The sequence below is a fragment of the Phaseolus vulgaris genome, chromosome 7, assembly GCF_000499845.2.
Source record: "Phaseolus vulgaris cultivar G19833 chromosome 7, P. vulgaris v2.0, whole genome shotgun sequence".
NCBI lineage: Eukaryota > Viridiplantae > Streptophyta > Magnoliopsida > Fabales > Fabaceae > Phaseolus > Phaseolus vulgaris.
The window spans coordinates 2169282-2189515 of NC_023753.2; the positions used below are offsets into that span (position 1 = coordinate 2169282).

A 20234-nucleotide genomic window follows, 5' to 3' on the forward strand; every position below is an offset into this window, starting at 1 on the left:
CATTACAGAAACTCAATTCAGGTTCCTTCAGTTCAGCATTTAGTTGAAGATGAGTACACAGGGAAATGAAACCGATAGTGAGTGTTAGAGGTTGTTTCTGCAATTTGCATGATCTCCATTTTTCTTTTTAATTTTTACAATTAACTTCACCTACGCTATAAAAAAACATCAACATCCTCTTTAGTATAAAACCTTCATTTGATTAATATGCGATTCGTTAATGAATCATGACACAGGTGACTTCATACTAAAGAGAAGGTTTCTACTTGCTAGCAAAGGTGTGAGCTCTTTTGGGACCAAAAACTAACGTTTAGAAAAGAGATGGTGAAGTTTGTTTGGATACTACTTTCTCGAGGTGAAGTTTAGCTTTGTTTGAATGGAATGAATTTAGGTTTTGATTAATCTGGTTTCTATTTTATGCAATCGAAGGTATACTGCAATTCCCAATGCCTCCATGAATTGACTGTTTGTATTTTTCTTACATGCGACAGTAACTAGATTAGAACTTGGAATCTTTTACATAATATTATCAAAACTAAAAAATTTTCTGCCATTAGATTGTTCTAGTGGGTTGATATCAATACTGAATGGAGTAAACAGTTGTAAAAATTATGTGTTTTGCAAGAGATCGTCACTTTCCTTAATATTTTAATTGATAATTGATAAATAAAAAATATTATATCGACAAGACATAAAACTAAACTCTTTATGTGCTCATGTCGATGCAGAAGTGTTGAAATTGTTTGAAATGGTTGGACCAGTTTTTTTTTGTTTGTTTAGGCAGTTGATACTTAATATGGGCATGCAAATCATAGAACAGTAAAAAAATACAGATTTTCATTGTTATATCGATCAAAGTGCCACAATATTTATTGTTGTAAAATCTTATGAGACGTTATTTTCATATCGTTGAAAATTTCATCAGCCTCCACAACTAGCATACTACACCAGAATCTCTAACGTCTTGCGTCGATCCAATGCATCTGATAATTAATTAGTTTAGAAAAAAGTTAAACCATTCTCTCTGCCTCTAATCACTCTGTGTAAACCAAGGACCCAAATGACCTATCAGAATGTCTTTTGAATTATACTTTATTAAGGTAAATATGTTACAATATGTTCTTGATGATACTTTGTTTTTCTACAAGATAAATATAAAAAGTATGTTTAATATCAAGGTCATGTTAAGTTGTTTTAAATTGTTTTGAACTGATTTTTGTCTCAAGCTGAATTTTTTTCAAGAGTAGATTAGTGGGGTTAGGGTGAAATAGACGAAAATTTTGAGTTTCGCGTTTGTATTAAATTGTGAAATTATGAGAACTTCTTAAACATTTATCAATTTAGTCAAAATTATTTAGAAATAATTTGTATGTTTGTATAATTTCACTACCAAAAATGCCATTTATTAATAGACATAACTTAAATTGTGAAAGTTGAAATATTTTTATGAGACAATTTATATCAATCGAGACTAATCTGTGTCAAAGTCTTTAGGACACATGTCACTATTTATTTTATTTTATTTTTATCAGTAAAAAGGAATAAAATAATAAATATGGATATTTTAAGGTATTTCAATTCTATTAAAAATGGTATAATTCCGGTGACGGGCTCTGAGTGTAACGGGATCTGTGAGTGAGTATAAGATTTGTGTTATGTACTCCGGTGAATATGTGATGTCTTACAAGATATATTTAAATAAAATACTTGTCTTTTTTCGATTTATGTGAATTGTAATGCCTCTCTCTTATAAATTAAAAAAAATAAATTCTTTTGCTAGTTTCTACTAAATAAAAAACTAATGGGAAGTAATATTTTACTAATATATTGATAAAAAAAACTCTTTACACGATCACATGTTAGTTAAGAAATCTTTAAATATTGTTAATGAACAAATATCATGACTGCATGTGCTACTGTATCAAAATTTTGTCGTTTCAACAGTACTATTTCTCATTTTTTTTTATTGGAAAAAAATAATTTATTTATCTTGAGACACTGGATCTCAACCTTATACACAAAATTATCATGCTGATAAAAAAAATACACAAAATTATAAATGTTTGTAATCATACCCCTCAGCATGTAATGCATAATCCAAATGTGCTGTCCTCCTCACAGAATTTATTACCATCTCTCATTTTTCTTAAACAATAAAACTGCAACAACCTATGCTATTAAGTTGTCGATTCTTCTTCTTCTTCTTCTTCAAAAAGTTGTTGACTGCAGAGCTTAATGCTAATCAGGATGATACACAGATCAGTTTTTAGTTGGTTGATTCCGACATTGTTGAATCTGATTACAGGAAAATGAAGATGAAGTGGTGTGTTAGTGAAATATATATAGTGTGTTTTTGGTTTGAGGAAGTGTTAAGTTTTTTAGGAGAATATTTAAGTATGTGGCGAATAAAGGAAGTGAAAGAAGAAGTTTGTGTTGTGTTGTGATTGAACATTGAAAGGCAATGACAGATGGCAAATGTTGTAGGAGGGGAAGGTTGGGCCGGGCAAGCAAAGATAGAGGCACAGCACAGTGTATCTGTCTGAGAAGAGAAGACACTTTCCATTGCATTGATGTTCATGCAGGCAATAATAGTGTATAGCAGAGTTCCAATGGTGGACGCATGCAGATGCAACACATCAGAGAGCACGTATATGTGTACATAGTGGACCATATTGGTATGGAACCAACTTTCCCAAAACAGAAAAAGGAGAGCCATGAAGCCATACGCATGATCCTTTTTCCCTTGCTTATATCACGGAGTTTCACTGCATGAACACACTCACTCATCACAACACTGTCTTCAGTTGTCGGAAGGCCAAGAAGATAAAAACATGCAGACACAGAGGCATGCATGCAATGCGAGTAACTCATAAATGACTCAACCTCTATACCCTGGGGCCTCTCCATGCCTTTCCATTGCATTGCATTGCCTACTTCGTCTCATCATCAACACTCTGAACCTTTCTTCTCTCTCTCATATCATATCATCTGGTCCAAACATTGTACTACGTTTTACCACACTACGACTATCACTATTACTATGACTATGACTACGTTTTCCAACTGCTCAGTCTTATTCCACTCAGGTTGCCCCACTGGAACCTACCATCATTGTTTTATCTATCTTCTGCCGTGCAAATTAAATATTTGCACAAACAATCTTATTTATTTATATTGCTACCACTACTTCTCCTTCTTCCAATTCATATACCTATTTTCTTTCTTTCAATAATTTCAACAAATTAGGGTTTAATTCTTCTGGTACGCATTTCTATGCCGTAGTGCAAATTAGGGTATGCAATTCTCTGTAATGGACTGTTCAGTATTTTTAAGAAATGAGTGCATTTTGGGAATTGCAATGCTATATATATTCTCTTATGTCTGTGTTTATTGTTATGATAAATTAAGGTATAACATTTTTTTTAACACTGATGCGTGAAAGGTTAATTGGGAATCACAAACCAAACTCATTTAAGATGAGCTCAAAGAGCTTAAAACGTAAAAGAGAAAGTAAAAAGCGTTTTCCCCTCTACTTTGTCCCTGTTGAATCAACATGTCGTTAATCGCTAAAGTGTTCATCAAATTTTTAATAAAAATTAATTACTAATAAAGTGGGTGAATACTGCATAGCAAAGCAATAATATTATTAAGAAAATCAAGTTACTGTGATTGAGTTAGTGTCCCGAAATTTGAGTATCATAAATTTAAAATTAAGCCTCGTTAAAATTTAAAAAAAACAACATCAAACACCTTAAATATTAATAAGTTTGGCTGAAATGGCATAACCTAAAAAAGTCTTGATAGATTCAGAACTACTTATAAAACTGGCTTTTATTTGATTTACTTTTTGCTTGATAAAAATAAACTTCTAAAACGATATTTTCAAACAGAGAGATGACACAGTTTTGTTGATTCAAAAATATTTTAGGTGCATAAAATAAAGCATAGAAGAATAAGATTAGAATTCAGTTGAAAGTTCAAAGCAACAATTTTTTTTGTGCAAAACCAAAAGATATGTGTATATACACCTGCATGTTGTGGAGAGAGACAAAAGTTTATGCTGCCCCCCACTGTATATCTGTCAGTTCTCATTGGTATAGTTTAGTTTCATTTATTTTTTAAAATATACATGCTTCTCTACTTTCAATGCAAGTCCAGATGTTTTATTATTTATCATCAGTTTGGATAAAAAATTAAATAAATACTTTTGATAGTTTTTATCATATTTATTTACTAAATTTAAATATATACAAATAAACAATTTAATTAACAATTTACTCAATAAAATTTAATAAAATGATAATTTATTTATAAAATTAGCTAAAATAAGATCAGAAAAGAGTTTTAGTGAATTTCTTCAATCCAAAAAGTTTATTAAACTATTTTAAAATTAAAAAAAAACATAGTTAAAAACAATTGTAACTGTAGAAATATTTATCAAAATTCATAAAAGAAAATGATTTTGTCTCAAATATAAAAAAAAAATATTTGTGTTGAAATATTTCAATTTGGAAATGACAAATTACTTCAATGAAGCATATGTCTCTCAAAGCTATGTAAGTGTCATTCAAAGCAAGAGACTGAACATCTTAAAGAGATGCAACACCTGCTTTCACTTTTTTTATTTTTCTTAACAAAGAATAAAATTAAATTAAAAAAAGACACTTCGTTCCACCTTATACAAATTAAAAATAAATAAATAAAAACACCTGCTTTGAGTGGCAAAATATTAAGTATTTTGTTTAAATATTATTATTTTCACTATAAGTTATGTGATAATATTTAATTAATTTAATTGATCTGTAAACAATTTATTTAAAATAATTATTAAAAAATAAGTTTAAGTATAATTTATGTTTACAAAATCGGTTTGTAAAGTTATGATTATCTTTAGCTATAAATTGGTCTCTATTTAGTTGATGTGAGATATTCAATATCTCAATGCTAAGACATGTGGAGTTCTGACGTCGATTCGATATTGGATAACACGATAGATCTATCAAATCTTACTAATATCATATTAAAAAGTAAATTTAAGTATAATTCATCCTTATAAACCAATTTATTCTACTAAATTAATATTAATATTAATATTTATATTAATACTAAATGTATGTGAACACAAATAAATATAAATTTAAATATACAAGTCATTTATGTTTTACTTGCATAGATATTATTTTTCATGTATTATAATTTTTTTTTTAAAATAAAAAATATAGAACCTTTTATGAATGCTTCAACCTATTAGACAATACAAGTTATGATTTCGGTGTTATCTTAAAAAAAACAAACATCCACCAAAAGAGTGCTTGCACCACTCAATCACCTATCTCGTGACAGAATTTCTACTCAATCATGTATTATAATTACTTATCATAAAATTACAATGACTAATCATCGTTGCCATCTAATTATCACTACAAGAAATCATGAAGTAGAAATCAATTTTTAGAGACCAAAATAATTAGTTACAATAGAAACTAGACTAGAGACCAATTTAGAAATAATAAAAAAATTATTTCTAAATTATTTTTTTTTATCAGCAATAAGGATTGAATAACAGGAACGGTGCATCCCTTATACATACCTATAAAATTGGTTTATAAATTAATTTCTATTATTGTTAAATAGTTTCTAAATTGGTATCTAATTAGCCACTAAGGTTTTAACTACCAATTATTTAGTTTCTAAATTTGGTAGCAAAAACCTTGGTTGTTAATTAAATATCAATTTAGAAACTATTTAACAATAATATAAACTAATTTAGAAACCAAATTTCTTTTTTGTTTCTAAAATAGTCTCTAATTTAGTTACTATTGCAACTAATTATTTTGGTTTCTACAAATTGATTTCTATTTCATGATTTTATTGTAGTGTATGTATCCTTTTATCTTGGACTGATTAAGGTGTCTAGTCTATTGAAAAAATTAATATAAATTTAATATAAACAACCACAAATTTTCTTAAGAGACAATTATCATGTTTTTAAAATTTTTATTTTCTTTAGATAACTTTTACGTAATACTCTTTCCTTATTCATATTCACATAATGTGATATGATTTGGAGAACTTCTAAAGGAAGAAGGAAAAAAATGGTTTGCAACATTCACCCTCCGATCCCATATCACAAACTTGTCTTCTTTTCTTTCCATTCCTCCGATAACCATCATAAGATAAGATGAACAGCTAGACACATCATTCTCTTATAGTGTGACGAGGTTATGATAATCAACAAAGTAACCTAAAAGCTTAAATCACTCATCACTTAGACATCATTTACATGTAAGAAATAAAAAAATTAATTTTAGACGTCATTTACATGTTAGAAATAAAAAATTTATTTGAAATTAAGTGGTATCAAAATCATCTAAATTACAATAATTTTTTAGGCCTTATGCGTCATTCTTACCCGTCTTATAAGTCTTTCTAAAAATATTCCAATATGTAGAAGTGCTATTTGCAATACTTTTTAAAGAAGAAAAAAAGTTAATTGAGTTTGTGATTTGAATGAAAAGTAACATAAAATTTATTATTCTATTATAATGGTCTGAAATAAGGATTGATCCTCTCGTACCAACCAATTATTGGAGGAATTTCTACTATGGACATCAATCCATGCTCTATCATACAATTCTTGTAAGTTGCAAAGAATAAATAAAATAAAATAAAATACTTCAATATGTCTCAATCTTTACACAAGAAAACTCAAACTAAGCTACATAACACCCAACCAAATGGGATTCCAAGAGATTCTAACAAAACAACAACCAGAGTGTTATAAACATGACTACATCGGAATACAAATACAACATCTCTCCAAAAGGCCATATCACCTTCTAGCCAAAATAACAATACAAAGAAACTCTCACAAAAGAAGACAAGATAGAAAATCACCCTACAACTTTCTCCAACTTCTAAAGAGTCTTTACCTATAAGCTGAAGCGAATCAAACCAACTGAGAACCAGAAATGTAAAACAGACTTGCAAGATACTACAAAAACAAAAAAACTTGTACTAAATCACAACAAAACTTCCAATCCTAAACAAACCGTTAAAAAGAAAACCACAAACATCATTTTTTTCAAATACCTCATAAATATATAGGTTCCAAACACCAATCCGAGTAAGAAAATCTGACAATCTTTCCTTTACCGTAATTCAAGACCAAATTTTTCTTTGTATCACACTAAAAACCTCAACCAGAACTCGCTCATTCCTAAAATTAAACCTATTCCTATGATTCCAGATTCCAGATTGTTGTCTCATTGTAACAAGAATTCAATCCCCAAATGAGCATCATGTTAAACCTTATCCATAACATTTAGCAAACGTTCTGAGGGTATTTTTTTTATCGGCAAGAAAAGAATGAATTAAAGGAGATATTTCAGGGATATCTCATCCCGTATATAGAAACCTGCCAAACACACACAAGCCAACTGCTCCTCTCAAGAGGATGAGTTCCTAGGAAATATAACAGACCTCATACATACCATTGGCTCAAAACACCAATCATAGAAAGAAAAACACACACCTTGCGCTTTGCTCGCAACCCATGACCATGCCTTTACCTGCGACATTGCAAAAATTTCAATATGATCTACCCTACCATTTCTAAATACCTTCCTATTCCTATGATTCCACAGTTCCCCTACCACAGCTAGCCACACACACCCCCAAACCTGATTTACACTTTCCTTGACCCCACTCATCCGGAAGCTTAAAAAGTGGTCCTTCGGGTCCCTGTGACTCACAAAAGTCGTGCCCACCCACCCACTGCACATTTCCCACACAAGCCAAGCCACCCTACAAGTACAGAACAAGTGGGACGTAGTCTCTTCCTCCTCCCCGCACAAGCTGCATATGTTATTAATTAGCCCTACCCCCCTCCTTGCTAGATTGGCTTTGGTATACGAGGGTGTTGAGAATCTTTGACTTATGATATTTAGCATATAAAAGGTAATTAAAACAAATAAAAACTTTGTTTAAATATCATATGAATATAGATATAGTTGAGTTCTTAGGCTTTACATTAAGCAACAATGCTTAAAAACTTTGTGCAAACTTAATATGGATATCGACTAACACTTAAGATAACACTTATTGTTCTGGGTTTCTTTGTGTGGGGTTGGAAAGCATATTATGTTTCTGAGTATGAGGTAGGTTGTTGCACTAGTCAAAGGAAGGATGACATATTTATAGGTGTATTCTTGTGTACTATGTTGTTCTTTTTTTTTATTTGGCTCTTTACACTACAAGAAAATCATGAAATAGGAACCAATTTGTAGAAACCAAAATAATTAGTTGCAATAGTAACTAAATTAGAGACCATTTTAAAAACTAAAAAGAAATTTGGTTTCTAAATTAGTTTCTATTATTTTCTATTATTGCTAAATGGTTTCTAAATTGGTATCTAATTAGCAACCAAGATTTTTGCTACCAAATTTAGAAACTAAATAATTAGTAGTTAAAACCTTAGTTGCTAATTAGATACCAATTTAGAAACTATTTAACAATAATACAAACTAATTTAGAAACCATTTTTTTTTTTAGTTTCTAAAATGGTCTCTATTTTAGTTCCTATTGTAACTAATTATTTTGGTCTCTAAAAATTGGTTTTTATTTCATGATTTTCTTGTAGTGTTATTTTTTAATTTTTTTTTTATATAAAGTTCGAACATTCTTCAAATACTCCATTTAATTTAGTTCACTCTTTACCAATAAGAAAAAAAAAGTTGACCAGCCATAGAAGAATCTTAAGCATTCATGATCATTAAGTTGAATCTATTAAATAAAGTTACATACCTTTAGTATGATTAATTCACCTAATTAATTAAAAAAATGATTATTTTAAACAAAGACTTATTTTTTAATGTGTATTATTATTTTTTTATTTTATGTGACTTTTTTATTATATTTATAATATGTAATAAATATTATTTTGGCTCTAGGCTGTAGAGTTTTTTAGGAAGTCTAAACTTACTACATGTTTTGCTTTATTTTTGAGTTGAAGTTAGTGGAAATTGTAAAAGGGTTGTAACACTTATGTTCTCTTTAATTTAATTATTTTTTCGGGAAAAAAATGTAATTTATACTATAATTTAATTTCTATATAATTTAAATTTATAATAATATATATCATTGTCATAATAAAAGGTTAATAAAATAATTCTATGCCGATATTTTTATTTCAGTCATTAAATTCGAGTTTTACATTGTTATATTAAAATATTACTAAAAATAAAATAGAAAAATTATTGGTGTAGTAAAAACTCTTATATATATATATATATATATATATCATATTAACTATTATATTATATGTACAATGAAATCATAAAATATAAAAAAATAAAGATATTTTTCACAATACATGCTCACATGATTTGAACAGAACCAGTTATGCTTAATTGCACAATCCCGAAAATATTGCATGATCTGATTGTACTACTCCACCATGATATACATTGCACTGTCGTCGTACACTTGCATTATTAGTTTATTTAGGTCTGATTGCTCAAGGTTACTTGCACGTCATTTTTTGTTTTATCAATGCATGAAAACAATAAAAACTGTGCAGAGAAATATCAGCATATTACTGCATAATCCCAAATGACTCAATATTTTCTGCTTTTTTTAAATAAAAAAAACTGCAGTAATTTTTCTGCTTATTACTTCAAAACTATAGGAGCATGAGCATGAAAAGATCCAAACTGTAATGATCCAAATAGCAGAATTAAAGCATGCTGCATACTGAAAATGTTTTGTTTATTATATATAATTAAAGACAGTTTAAAGGTTATTTGAATATGATTTCAGTGGGCATGGTCAAAAAGAGAAAACAAAAGGATGTAAAGGAATTGCATGCAGGAAGATGCTTAAGAAAAAAGAATGGAACAATGGCAGATCTAAAACCGACCAATGGGAAAATGTGAACTGTTAAAAGGAAATTGAAGAGGAAAAGGACCCTTCATCAGCAAAATCAATGAGGCTTCTTTCTTTAGGTGAAGTGTACACATCAATGGGTTCACTTCAATTCTCTCCCTCCTTCTCACTTTCATGCTCATCAATACATAATACCATGCATGCAGGCCCTGATTTAGAAATTGACTATTGAGACTTCTAACACTTTTAACTTTCTTCTTCTTTTCATTCCAAATTCTTATTTTTTTTTAACTAAAATAAATAAATACCTTTTTCTATTATCATAATTTAAATATAGTATTAGATTCAAGTGCCTACCCAGACAACAGTTAACAGCTTGGAACATATTCATTATTGTTAACTACTAATTAACATCATTCAGTACAAATATTTAATGTAATTATATATTTAAATTTCACACTTAAATTATAACAAAATTTAAAGTATAAATAAGAATTTACATAATATAATATTGCCTCAAATGTGCACCTATAATATATATTGTTTTGTCACATTCTTAATTTTGTAATTAGAATTTTAAAATATTTAAATATTTTTTTATTGATATTGTATTTTAAATCAAGATCTTTCATTTCATCAATTCTTATAATTTATTTTAATACTAAAATGTATTTCTTATTTTATTAGTTTGTCAAGAAAAAAATTATTAAATGAGTTGTGTTTGTTGTTTATCTTTGTATAAGAATTGGGATACTCTCAAATCCTATATAAATTTATGTACTTTACATATAAGGGTGAGTATTTAAAAACATCATTGTTTAACTTCAACTTTAGTACTATATTTAAATTTGATTTAAAACATCTATGCATAGCAGTTTAAACGGATTATTTATCTTTAATTTTGTTATCCTTACAATACTACACATGGATTTAAATGTTTGGCATAAAGATGCACTTCAATTTATGATTATTGAAGGAAGTGTTCAACTTAATTTTAAAATTTTATTTAAATTAAAATCTCTCTTCCAAATCATGATTATTTAATACAGTATTGTTTATATAAGCAATATTTCCCGTTATTTGCTCTACTTATAATTTCTTGAATAAAATTAACTTAACAAATGACCTTATCATTGTCTTTTGTAAACAATTACCCAAGTTTATGACATAGATAAATTAAGTTACTATGAAGATAACTATATAGAGTTACTCACTCAATATCTTTATATATTAAAATTTAACTATAAAACTTAAATGAAAAATATATTGAATAAATTTAAATAAAAGTAAAATATACTTTTTTAAATATAAATAAATAATGACTAAAAATACCTGATTGTAAATTTCCATTTATCTTAAATAAATTTGTATACAGAATCATCAACATATTCAATGACTAAATAATTGAATGTTAGTATATGCCAAAAAAATTATTAAAGAGTAAGTTGACTGGAAGCTAATCTCACTCCATACATATGACTACAACTTTACCTAATTTAAAATTTATATAAAATTTAATGTAAATGATTTTTTAGGTCATATCAAAATACTAAATTATACACTACAACAAGAAAATCATGAAATAGAAACCAATTTTTAGAGACCAAAATAATTAGTTGCAAGAGTAACTAAATTAAAGACCATTTTAGAAACTAAAAAAAAATTGGTTTTTAAATTAGTTTCTATTATTGTTAAATAGTTTCTAAATTGGTATCTAAATAACAACCAAAGTTTTAGAGACCAAATTTAGAAACTAAATAATTGGTAGTTAAAACCTTGGTTGCTAATTAGATACCAAATTAGAAACTATTTAACAATAATAGAAACTAATTTAGAAACCAATTTTTCTTTTAGTTTCTAAAATGGTCTCAAATTTAATTACTATTGCAACTAATTATTTTGGTTTCTAAAAATTAATTTTTATTTCATGATTTTCTTGTAGTGATATATATATAAAGAGTTATGAGATAGTGTAAGTTTGATACACACAAAATACTATTTGTAGTGATATAAAGTTGTGTTTATAATATGTAAATCCCAGGTATATGTTGTGGATATGAATGGTGGAATGGGGGAAGTAAAGTGAAGATAAGGAGTGTGGTAATGAAAAAAGAGAGATTAAGTATATGAAAAGTATAAAGGGACCACGGATGCAACATGAATCAATGAAAAGATATGAAGATGCATACAATGTGTTGGGGTTGGGAGGCCCCTTCTTGGTAGCAGCTACAGGAAGGTCAGTGATCACATAGCATCCCCACCAACTCCACCAAATTTTCTTTACTATTCCGGTCTTTATCACTTATGTCCTTATTATTTCTCCCTGCAAACCTACGTTACATCTTTGTCACACACAAACACGAACTTTCTCTCTCTTTCTGATCACACTAGTGAATAAATGTACGGTTAGTGTGCCTCTCACAGAACTGTTTGCTGAAGTTTCATGCATAGGTACTGTGTGTCTTTTGTGACTCAGACTAGAAGAATGGAGTTGTATGAGAGAGGGGTGGGGTTGAGAAGTGTGATTATGCACTCAGTGTGTGTATTAAGATACAATACAAAACTAAAAATCTCTTGTCTGAGAAAAACCTCTACCTACAAAAAAGGAGTGAAGGGTTGTGAGAAGTGACAAATGGGATGATGTAGATATAATAGCGTGTAAAGGGCTAGAGCTACAAGGCTCTTATGTGAAACCTAGGGACCTTAGGGTTCAGCCTGAGGGTTCACTCTTTAGTCTGCTTCTGTGTGTGGTCACTAGAGTGAGTAGGGTGAGTGAGAGTGCATGTAGGTCATGGGGTTTGGGAGTGCCAACAAGAATGTTTTGGTTCTTCTGACTCACTTGGTGTGTAGCCCTGCCACCACCTCTTTTGGTGCCCTTATAACCAATTATGCTCCCCACTCAAATACTGCATCTCTCTATCTTCTTGTCTCTCTTACTTTTGTATTATAAGTCTTTTTGTTTCTTTCAATTGGATTTATTACTTTAGCTTTGCTACACTTCCTCTAGTCAGGATATCAAATTTGTATGTTTAAGTAGGAACTTAATGTAATATGTGTTGATCTCTTTTTTTGCAATACATGAAATTTAGAATTTAATAGTAGCGTCAGTGTAAAACAAGTTTATTTTATGGGATCATCTAAAATCACAAACGAGTGGTAATATGATTTTTAAAATAATTATTGTGGAAGTTATCAAAATATATGTTATTTCATAGTTAAAATCATTTTACATTTATATAGACTTATTATATTTTCAATTATCTCTGTTTAAAGGCCCCTCTCCGGGAAAACTTTAGAATTTCAATTTCTAAAAGACAAGAATTTTGTAATTTCTAAAAGACAAGAATGAAGGACCCTTCAAAGCCAATAAGTCCGTTTTGATTATCTTTTCAATATGCTATATTTGAAATTGCAGACATGTTCACTCTTGTAGAACTCCTAGAATTCTTCTATATAGAAGCACCTGAAGGTGGCCGGCGGCAGTAGCAAAGGCAAGAGGTGACAGAAGGAGCGCAGTTTTATCTTCTTTCATCCCCATGAAGGTGCAGGAAGGAAACAAAGGAGTGCAAAACGAAATACCCACCCGTAAAAGTGATGAAATAAACTAATCAAAAAGCCCAAAACTCAAGCTTGACTAGTTAGAAAAAATTATATAATTTAATGTAAACATAATTCACTCTTTGCTTCCTGCACCTCCATATTACTACCTGCACCCCCATATCCATTTCAAAAGATATTTATTAGCAAAGTATTTCTTACAAACTGGAATATCTAAATATTGCTTCTAACTTCCAAACAGTACGTTTTGGAACAGTGATATAAGTGTTATGGAATGACTATTCAAGAAAACATTTAGAACAACCATTTCGAAATACATTCTTGATAGACCAATTCAAAAAGCATATTATGGAACAAATTTTCTAAGTTGGGAAAATCCTTGCAAAAAGCAATCTAGAATTTACTTGATTTGAAAATTTCTTTCATAGCTTCCTTATCATTTCCTTGTACTAATAGTGAGTAAGACCTAATTTTTTTCTTTCAACTTAGGGAATCCGGTCTCTTTCAATGCCTACGAGGTATGGTTGATGAATTGAATTCAAATAAAAGATTAAAAGAAAAAATTTGAATGAAATTTATACCTTGAAGGAGGTCTTGAGGCACCTCTTGGGATGGTGATCGGGAGCAAATTGTCAATAATAGTCATATAAACGATGACGATGATCATCTAATCGATATATTGAATTTGAATTCAAATAAACGATAAAAAGAGAAAAATAAGATGAATTTATACCTTGAAAGAGGCCTTAAGGCACCTCTCGACATGGCGAGGGGGAGGAAGTTGTGACAATGGTCATCTAAGCGATGACATCATCTAATGATCACGCTTTGATGATGGAATCGTTGTGATTAATGTTGGACACAAGAACCCTTCTCTCGTCGACCTTCCTCTCTGTCACCGCCTGTTCATCTTTCCGCCACCACCTCAGCTCCTCCTCCATCAGCTTCGACACTGTGATTAACACCTTTTCAAGAATTTATAGAACTTAAATAAAATTTCTTTAATATGCTTTCTGAATTTGGCTATGAAGTATTCTGGAAATGTTATTATAGAAATTTTTCAAAATAGTCATTCCAAATCTCTAATATCACTATTCAAAAATGTACTTTCCAAAAGTTAAAACTAACGTTTTGAATTATCCAATCCAAAAGGAATACTTCTTTTAAAATGTGTTTCAAAAACCTCTAGCAAGGGTAGGACAACCATTTTTAAAGTTATGGAGGTGCATGTAACAATAATGGAGGTGCAGGAAGTATAAGACCAATAATTTTAACTTGACCTACTCAACCTACAATTCAAATAGACTTCAACTCATTTTTTAAAATAATAATTATATTTCTAAACATTTTTAAAAATATTATTATTTTATTAAAACATATACATATAATATAATTTATATTGAATTAATTCTTTATAAAAAAAATGATTTCATTCCCGTAACATCCTTTTAAAAAATAAATAATTTTATTTATTTATTTTTTAAATTATTTTTTTGTTGTTTTAAGTGAACCAAAATAGCCCACCAGAGGACCAACTGGAGTTAAAAATTACAGACACTCTGAAATATAACCAGACTTCCCATTTTGTCCCACACATCTTTAAATAATAACTGATGATAAACTATGGTTGTCAATAGAATAATCTATCCTGTCAAATATAATCGCACATGAAGCTATCACCACACTTGCACGTGTTGGGTTGAAAAGGGCACAACACCTAACAAGTAGATGATATCACAACTACAAAAAGTTTATACCATACCTGCAATAAAACATGCCTGAGATGATAAGTATGTATAACAACTTTGAAAATGAACACAATGATTCCCTGTAGCAAGAATAAGGAAAGATTTAGAAAAGTTTACACTCTTTAGTACTTCATTACGTTACAATGATATACATATATAAAATATCGAATATACAATGCATACCGCACACTTTTTATTACTTAAAACTACTTTATGAAGCTGTCACCTCCACAACAAAGAACATAACTTTCTCCTTTGGCTTTTAGTTCCGAACGTTTCTTTTGCATTCTTACGATCACTGTGAAGATTTATTTACCTTCCAGTTTCAATGATCCAAAATTACTCTGGACTAGTGCAGCAGCAGCACGAGCAGCTGCAGATGCGCGATCTGCAGAAGCAATGGCAGCCCGCGCCTTCTCCAGTACATCAGAAGATTGAAATCTTGTCTCACTTTTAGCATCTCCAACGGGAACATCATTATTTTTGTGTGACTGTTCAATTTCATTACTATTCAATGAAGAATTATTGTTAGAAGGGCTGGGAACTTCACGTTGTTTATATTCTTGTTTATCGTGCACGGACTTGATAGAAGGTTCCGTAGTACGAGATGGTGAATTATTAGAACCATTTCTGCTGGGTATATGAGAAGGCGTAACTCCAGCACTAACTTGCTTTGCTCCTCCCTACAGGTAACACGAGAAAATCATGATAAAAATTAAGAAAAGATGAGCAAATTCCCAACACTACAGTAAAAGAGAGACAGCAAAGTATTAAAGCTTCAAAAATCGGGGAATATTAGCTCGCAACACTTGGTTTAAATCTATAAAGTATAATACGTAGGTCAGTGAATTCAAGATTTAGATTTCCATTGTCTAGAAGAAACAAGCTTCTAAATGTCAAGTTCTAATATAAACGTGTATATTTAAGTCGTATATATATCAAAGGAACTCTAAGGCACTGTAGACTCACATTGATTGACGACAGAGTTAAGCAGAACCAGTTGACCAAATAACTGAAATTATTACTACCACTGATAATAAATGGAACCTCCCTGCAAAAGATTTTAGTCCAGTACCATGTCTATGAGAAGGAAATCGCCCAAACTCCCCATTAAACAAGCTAAATTTGAAAAGTCCAGGAACTTGGAATAAAATAGACACCTTAATATTTGAAAAATTGATGAAAAACGGATAACCTTGAGATCTCCAGCATTCGCGGAATATCTCACTTATAAACCTGCCCACTTTGATCCTTGTTGCAATTCTTTACATAGTCCCTCCCAAGCCCATATAAAAGGTGAAGGTTGTGTTAGACAATCGACAATCAACCTACACTTTGTAGAATATCTATGACATATACAGAAGATATGTGAGGAGATTTAAGACAAATACCCTCAATAGCTAGAGCCACTTCCCAATGCTCATGGTAGAACTATCACACGAAGACCCAAGTACCCTGAGATTAGGATTAAATTCTCAGTAATTTCTGGGGTCAGAGTCAGGGATCAAGATGGTAGTAGACCATTATAGTTAGAAAAGTGATAAATTATCGGTTATACAGATGGTATCTATTGTCAATGACTATTATGATATCACATGAATCTAGTAGAAGATAATATTTTTAATGTAAACTAATGAAGGAAGAAACAAGCATCCACTGATAATATTACCAGAAGATCTTCATGATTTTTCCTAAATTCAGCCTCAGTTTTAGAAGAATCCCATCCTATATTGTATTCTTCTGCAATCTCCCTCAAAACCTTGAGTTTTACCTCTCCAGGTGGAGCAGTAACTGAAAGCTTTTCAATGATCTGAAAAAATCATATCAGAAGAACAGATGGACAAATGATAGTAAGCACTTGTTTAGAAGCTGTAACAGTTTGCTACTCAGAAGCTGCAATTAAAGATAAATCACCGTGCGGTTCACGCCTGAATCAGGCCGAAGTTCCGATACTGCAGAGACAAATTCTTTACCATATTTAGTAGTAAACAAGTTCTTGATGTGCAATAAGTCTGGTACATCTGAACATCTAGGAGCAGCAAAAATTATACTTGCAATGGCTTCTCGCAATTCCGAGGGGCACTCCCTATCATGTGGAGAAGGAAGGCTTCAAGTTTGACTAAAAAAGTATTTTGCTTTAAATTGTATAAGGTGCAAATGTTTGAAAACTCAATTCAGTTATGAAAATGAATATTCTCTATACTAAAAGTGATTTGGTGTGATGTATATAAATGCCTACTATAAGTGAAAGAGAACTCAAAATATTCAATGCATGGAAGATCAATAAATGGCAGTAGAATCATTTACTTATTCCTCCCTAATGTTATTTAAAAACAATTTTGGTGAACCAAGTTTAAAACCATACATTTTACGCCATTTAAGTTCAGAAACAAGGTCATTGAATCACAATTCATAGTGCAAATTGTTATGCTAATTTTTTAATCATGATTCATAAATCGTACAAGTGAAGAGGGTAGATTCACAAAAGTCCCTGAAAACACCAGTGAGAGTGGATTATACAGTTTTTAGCCCTGTGAAAAGCGAGAGAGACCAAGAAGGACATTGGAGAAAATTGTGAGCAGGGATCTCATGGAAAACAATATTATAAAAAAATAATTTTAATCAAACTGAAATATGCTTTTATTTTTATTTATTTCATTGATTTATAAACTGTATGAAATTGTAAAATTTAGTGACATAACAGAGAATAACTTGAAATACATCATTTAAATAATTAATAGTGCTAAATGAAATAATTTTAAACTAAAAAAGACCAAAAGTCCCACAGAACAGAAGCACGAGTTATAACTGAGTGTTTGAAACCTATATTTTACAAGGCTTAAAACAGCAATGGTACAGCCAAATACAATAGATAGAATAAGTGAGTGACAACATGGAACCCCTGTTTTAGAATAATTAAACTAAAACATCTGATTAATAAAAAAGGATGTGTTTAGTAGTACTCCTTTAGTTTCTTTTCTTTTGTATTGGTGATATGGAATTGCATTGCTTCATCCATGTATCGTAATTTATAAGATTCACAGTGATCCACAGCTTTATCTCTTTATGCAAATATTCAAATCATATCAAAGTCAAATCCTGTTATTCAAACTGCAAATCATAAGATACTAACACTATGTTCAAAAATATAAATATTTTACCCCCGTTGAAGATTCAAAAAACGATGAAATTACAATTACTTGAGTTTCAACTGACAATAGAGGTCATCTAATATGTTTTTCACTGCTAGCTTCACCAAAATACTGCCAATAGTGTACACAGATTTTCCCTGTTTCTGATTTCTGATGTATTGAGAAAAGCATCTAAAATTAGTTAAGCAGAAAGAAGCAGAAAGATCGATCTATTTTAGATTTATGAAAAATAGCATTGAAAACACAATCTGATTTGCACGAGTACTGAAGTTCATGCCCGTTAACCATAGAGAAAATACACAGCACGACAGTATGCGGTGTGCCAATAAGTACTAATATGACCCGAGGACTTACTTCTGGTTCTCAACTATAGGTACACGTGCAAGAACAAATTCACAGAACAACTCCAATATTTCATATGCAGCCCATATATTTTGTTCTCGTATAATATGCTCCACCTATTTAAATCAACACATTTCACAAAAGGCACGTCACAACACAGGGAGAAAAGATCCAGAAACTAGCAGCTATTAACCAACCGTTGAAGGATTACCCGGATTCTAGCAATTGCCTCTTGGCCAGCCTGCAAAAATTGGCTTATCTCCTTGCACATTTGTTTCAGCTGCATATCTCTTTTGTTCTGTAGCAGCTTAATGCGTGAAATTGCGAGGTTCAGGCATGTTTTGCTACAAGATGAAAAAGAACGAAAAGCAGAATGTTCACAGGTGTATTCGCATTAGATACATAGTTCAGAGAAAAACCTATAGAACATTCATTAAAATCCAAAACTGCAAAGCAACCTTTTGAACAATCACTATCACACCAAGGACAGTCATAGAAATGATCCATCAACCAAGGATCCGTGTTCTTTCATCAGAATAGCTCACTTTCCCAAACACCCTAAAATCTGTCTATACACATTGGATATACCTCAATATCTTACATGTTTCAAGAAAGTAAACAAACCCTAAGGAGTCAAAACTGAAATTGAATTTGACACGACAAACACTTCAATTATAATTTGAGCAAGCATATGATAAACAAAAATTGACTTGAGCAACGTAAAATCCAGTAACACACAAACACCCAAAACCTAAAATCAAGTATCATGAGAATCAGAAAAGTTAAATCTTATAAGCAATGGGAAATCACCATCGAGTTCCAAAAACGCCTCTGTTAAAAAGTTGGTTAAGAAGTGACATGGTGCTTGTTTCCTAGATGCCACTGCGCGTGCGAGGGTGGGTGAGACCAAAGGTAACAGAAAATGTCTCTGCCCTTCAGATATATACATGTATTCCATCACTTTTAAAAAAAAAAAGTTAGAAGTTCTGAAAATCGGGCACTCCACTCCTCTTAAATAGTGGCGTGTTGATATCCGATATTTTTATCGAACATCGACACTCATATGACACCTGTAGGACACGTATCTATGAAGTGTCCAATTCAAAAAGTATTTGTTAGATTTCTGACAATTCTAGTACGATTCTAACACAATTTTAAAAAGGAAAAATACATTAACTTTATCAAAATTCAAACTTTATTGTATAAATTGTTATTATAATTATAAAAATAATAAACAAATCTTTGTGAACCAATCATGAAAAACATCTTTCTGCTATAAAAAATAATCTGAAACAATATATTTGTATACATAAATCTTTATTGTCAATTTATATAATTCATAATTATATAATATATAGATCTGTGTCTCCGTGTCCTACATTTTAGAGATTTTAGATGTCTTTGTATCCGTATTTGTATCAGTGTATATGTGTCAGTGCTACATAGGTTAGAACGAAGAAATTAATAAATATAAAAAAAATTTATTTTAATAAAATATTTATATAATTTTCTCTTTTTTTATTTATACATAGTATATATAAACTTAAAA

General features: G+C 30.3%; 1 protein-coding gene across 3 annotated transcripts; it reads right to left on the minus strand.

The window, feature by feature from the left end:
* Positions 1-15247: 15247 nt before the first annotated feature.
* Positions 15248-19655, minus strand: LOC137828010 (uncharacterized). 3 transcript variants are annotated; one of them, XM_068634402.1, is made up of 6 exons: positions 19496-19655; positions 18897-19029; positions 18698-18801; positions 17106-17277; positions 16861-17001; positions 15248-15874 (listed from the first exon to the last, which is right to left on the minus strand). In XM_068634402.1, the coding sequence occupies exons 1-6, from the start codon at positions 19543-19545 to the stop codon at positions 15500-15502; spliced, it is 975 nt and encodes a 324-aa protein (XP_068490503.1). In that variant the 5' UTR covers positions 19546-19655; the 3' UTR covers positions 15248-15499. The 3 variants fall into 3 exon arrangements, with proteins under 3 accessions (XP_068490503.1, XP_068490505.1, XP_068490504.1); XM_068634404.1 differs by having other exon boundaries at positions 19144-19531; XM_068634403.1 differs by lacking the exon at positions 18698-18801 and having other exon boundaries at positions 18883-19029.
* Between the last annotated feature and the right edge of the window lie 579 nt (positions 19656-20234).

What these genes read in the sequence shown, in the direction of transcription:
- LOC137828010 (XM_068634402.1), bottom strand. Translation starts at nt 19,545, where the DNA reads ATGTCACTTCTTAACCAACTTTTTAACAGAGGCGTTTTTGGAACTCGA. An exon ending in GGCGTTTTTGGAACTCGATG is followed by an intron (nt 19,030 to 19,495) that starts GTGATTTCCCAT and finishes TTCATCTTGTAG; the next exon opens with CAAAACATGCCTGAACCTCG. An exon ending in AAAATCATGAAGATCTTCTG is followed by an intron (nt 15,875 to 16,860) that starts GTAATATTATCA and finishes TGTTACCTGTAG; the next exon opens with GGAGGAGCAAAGCAAGTTAG.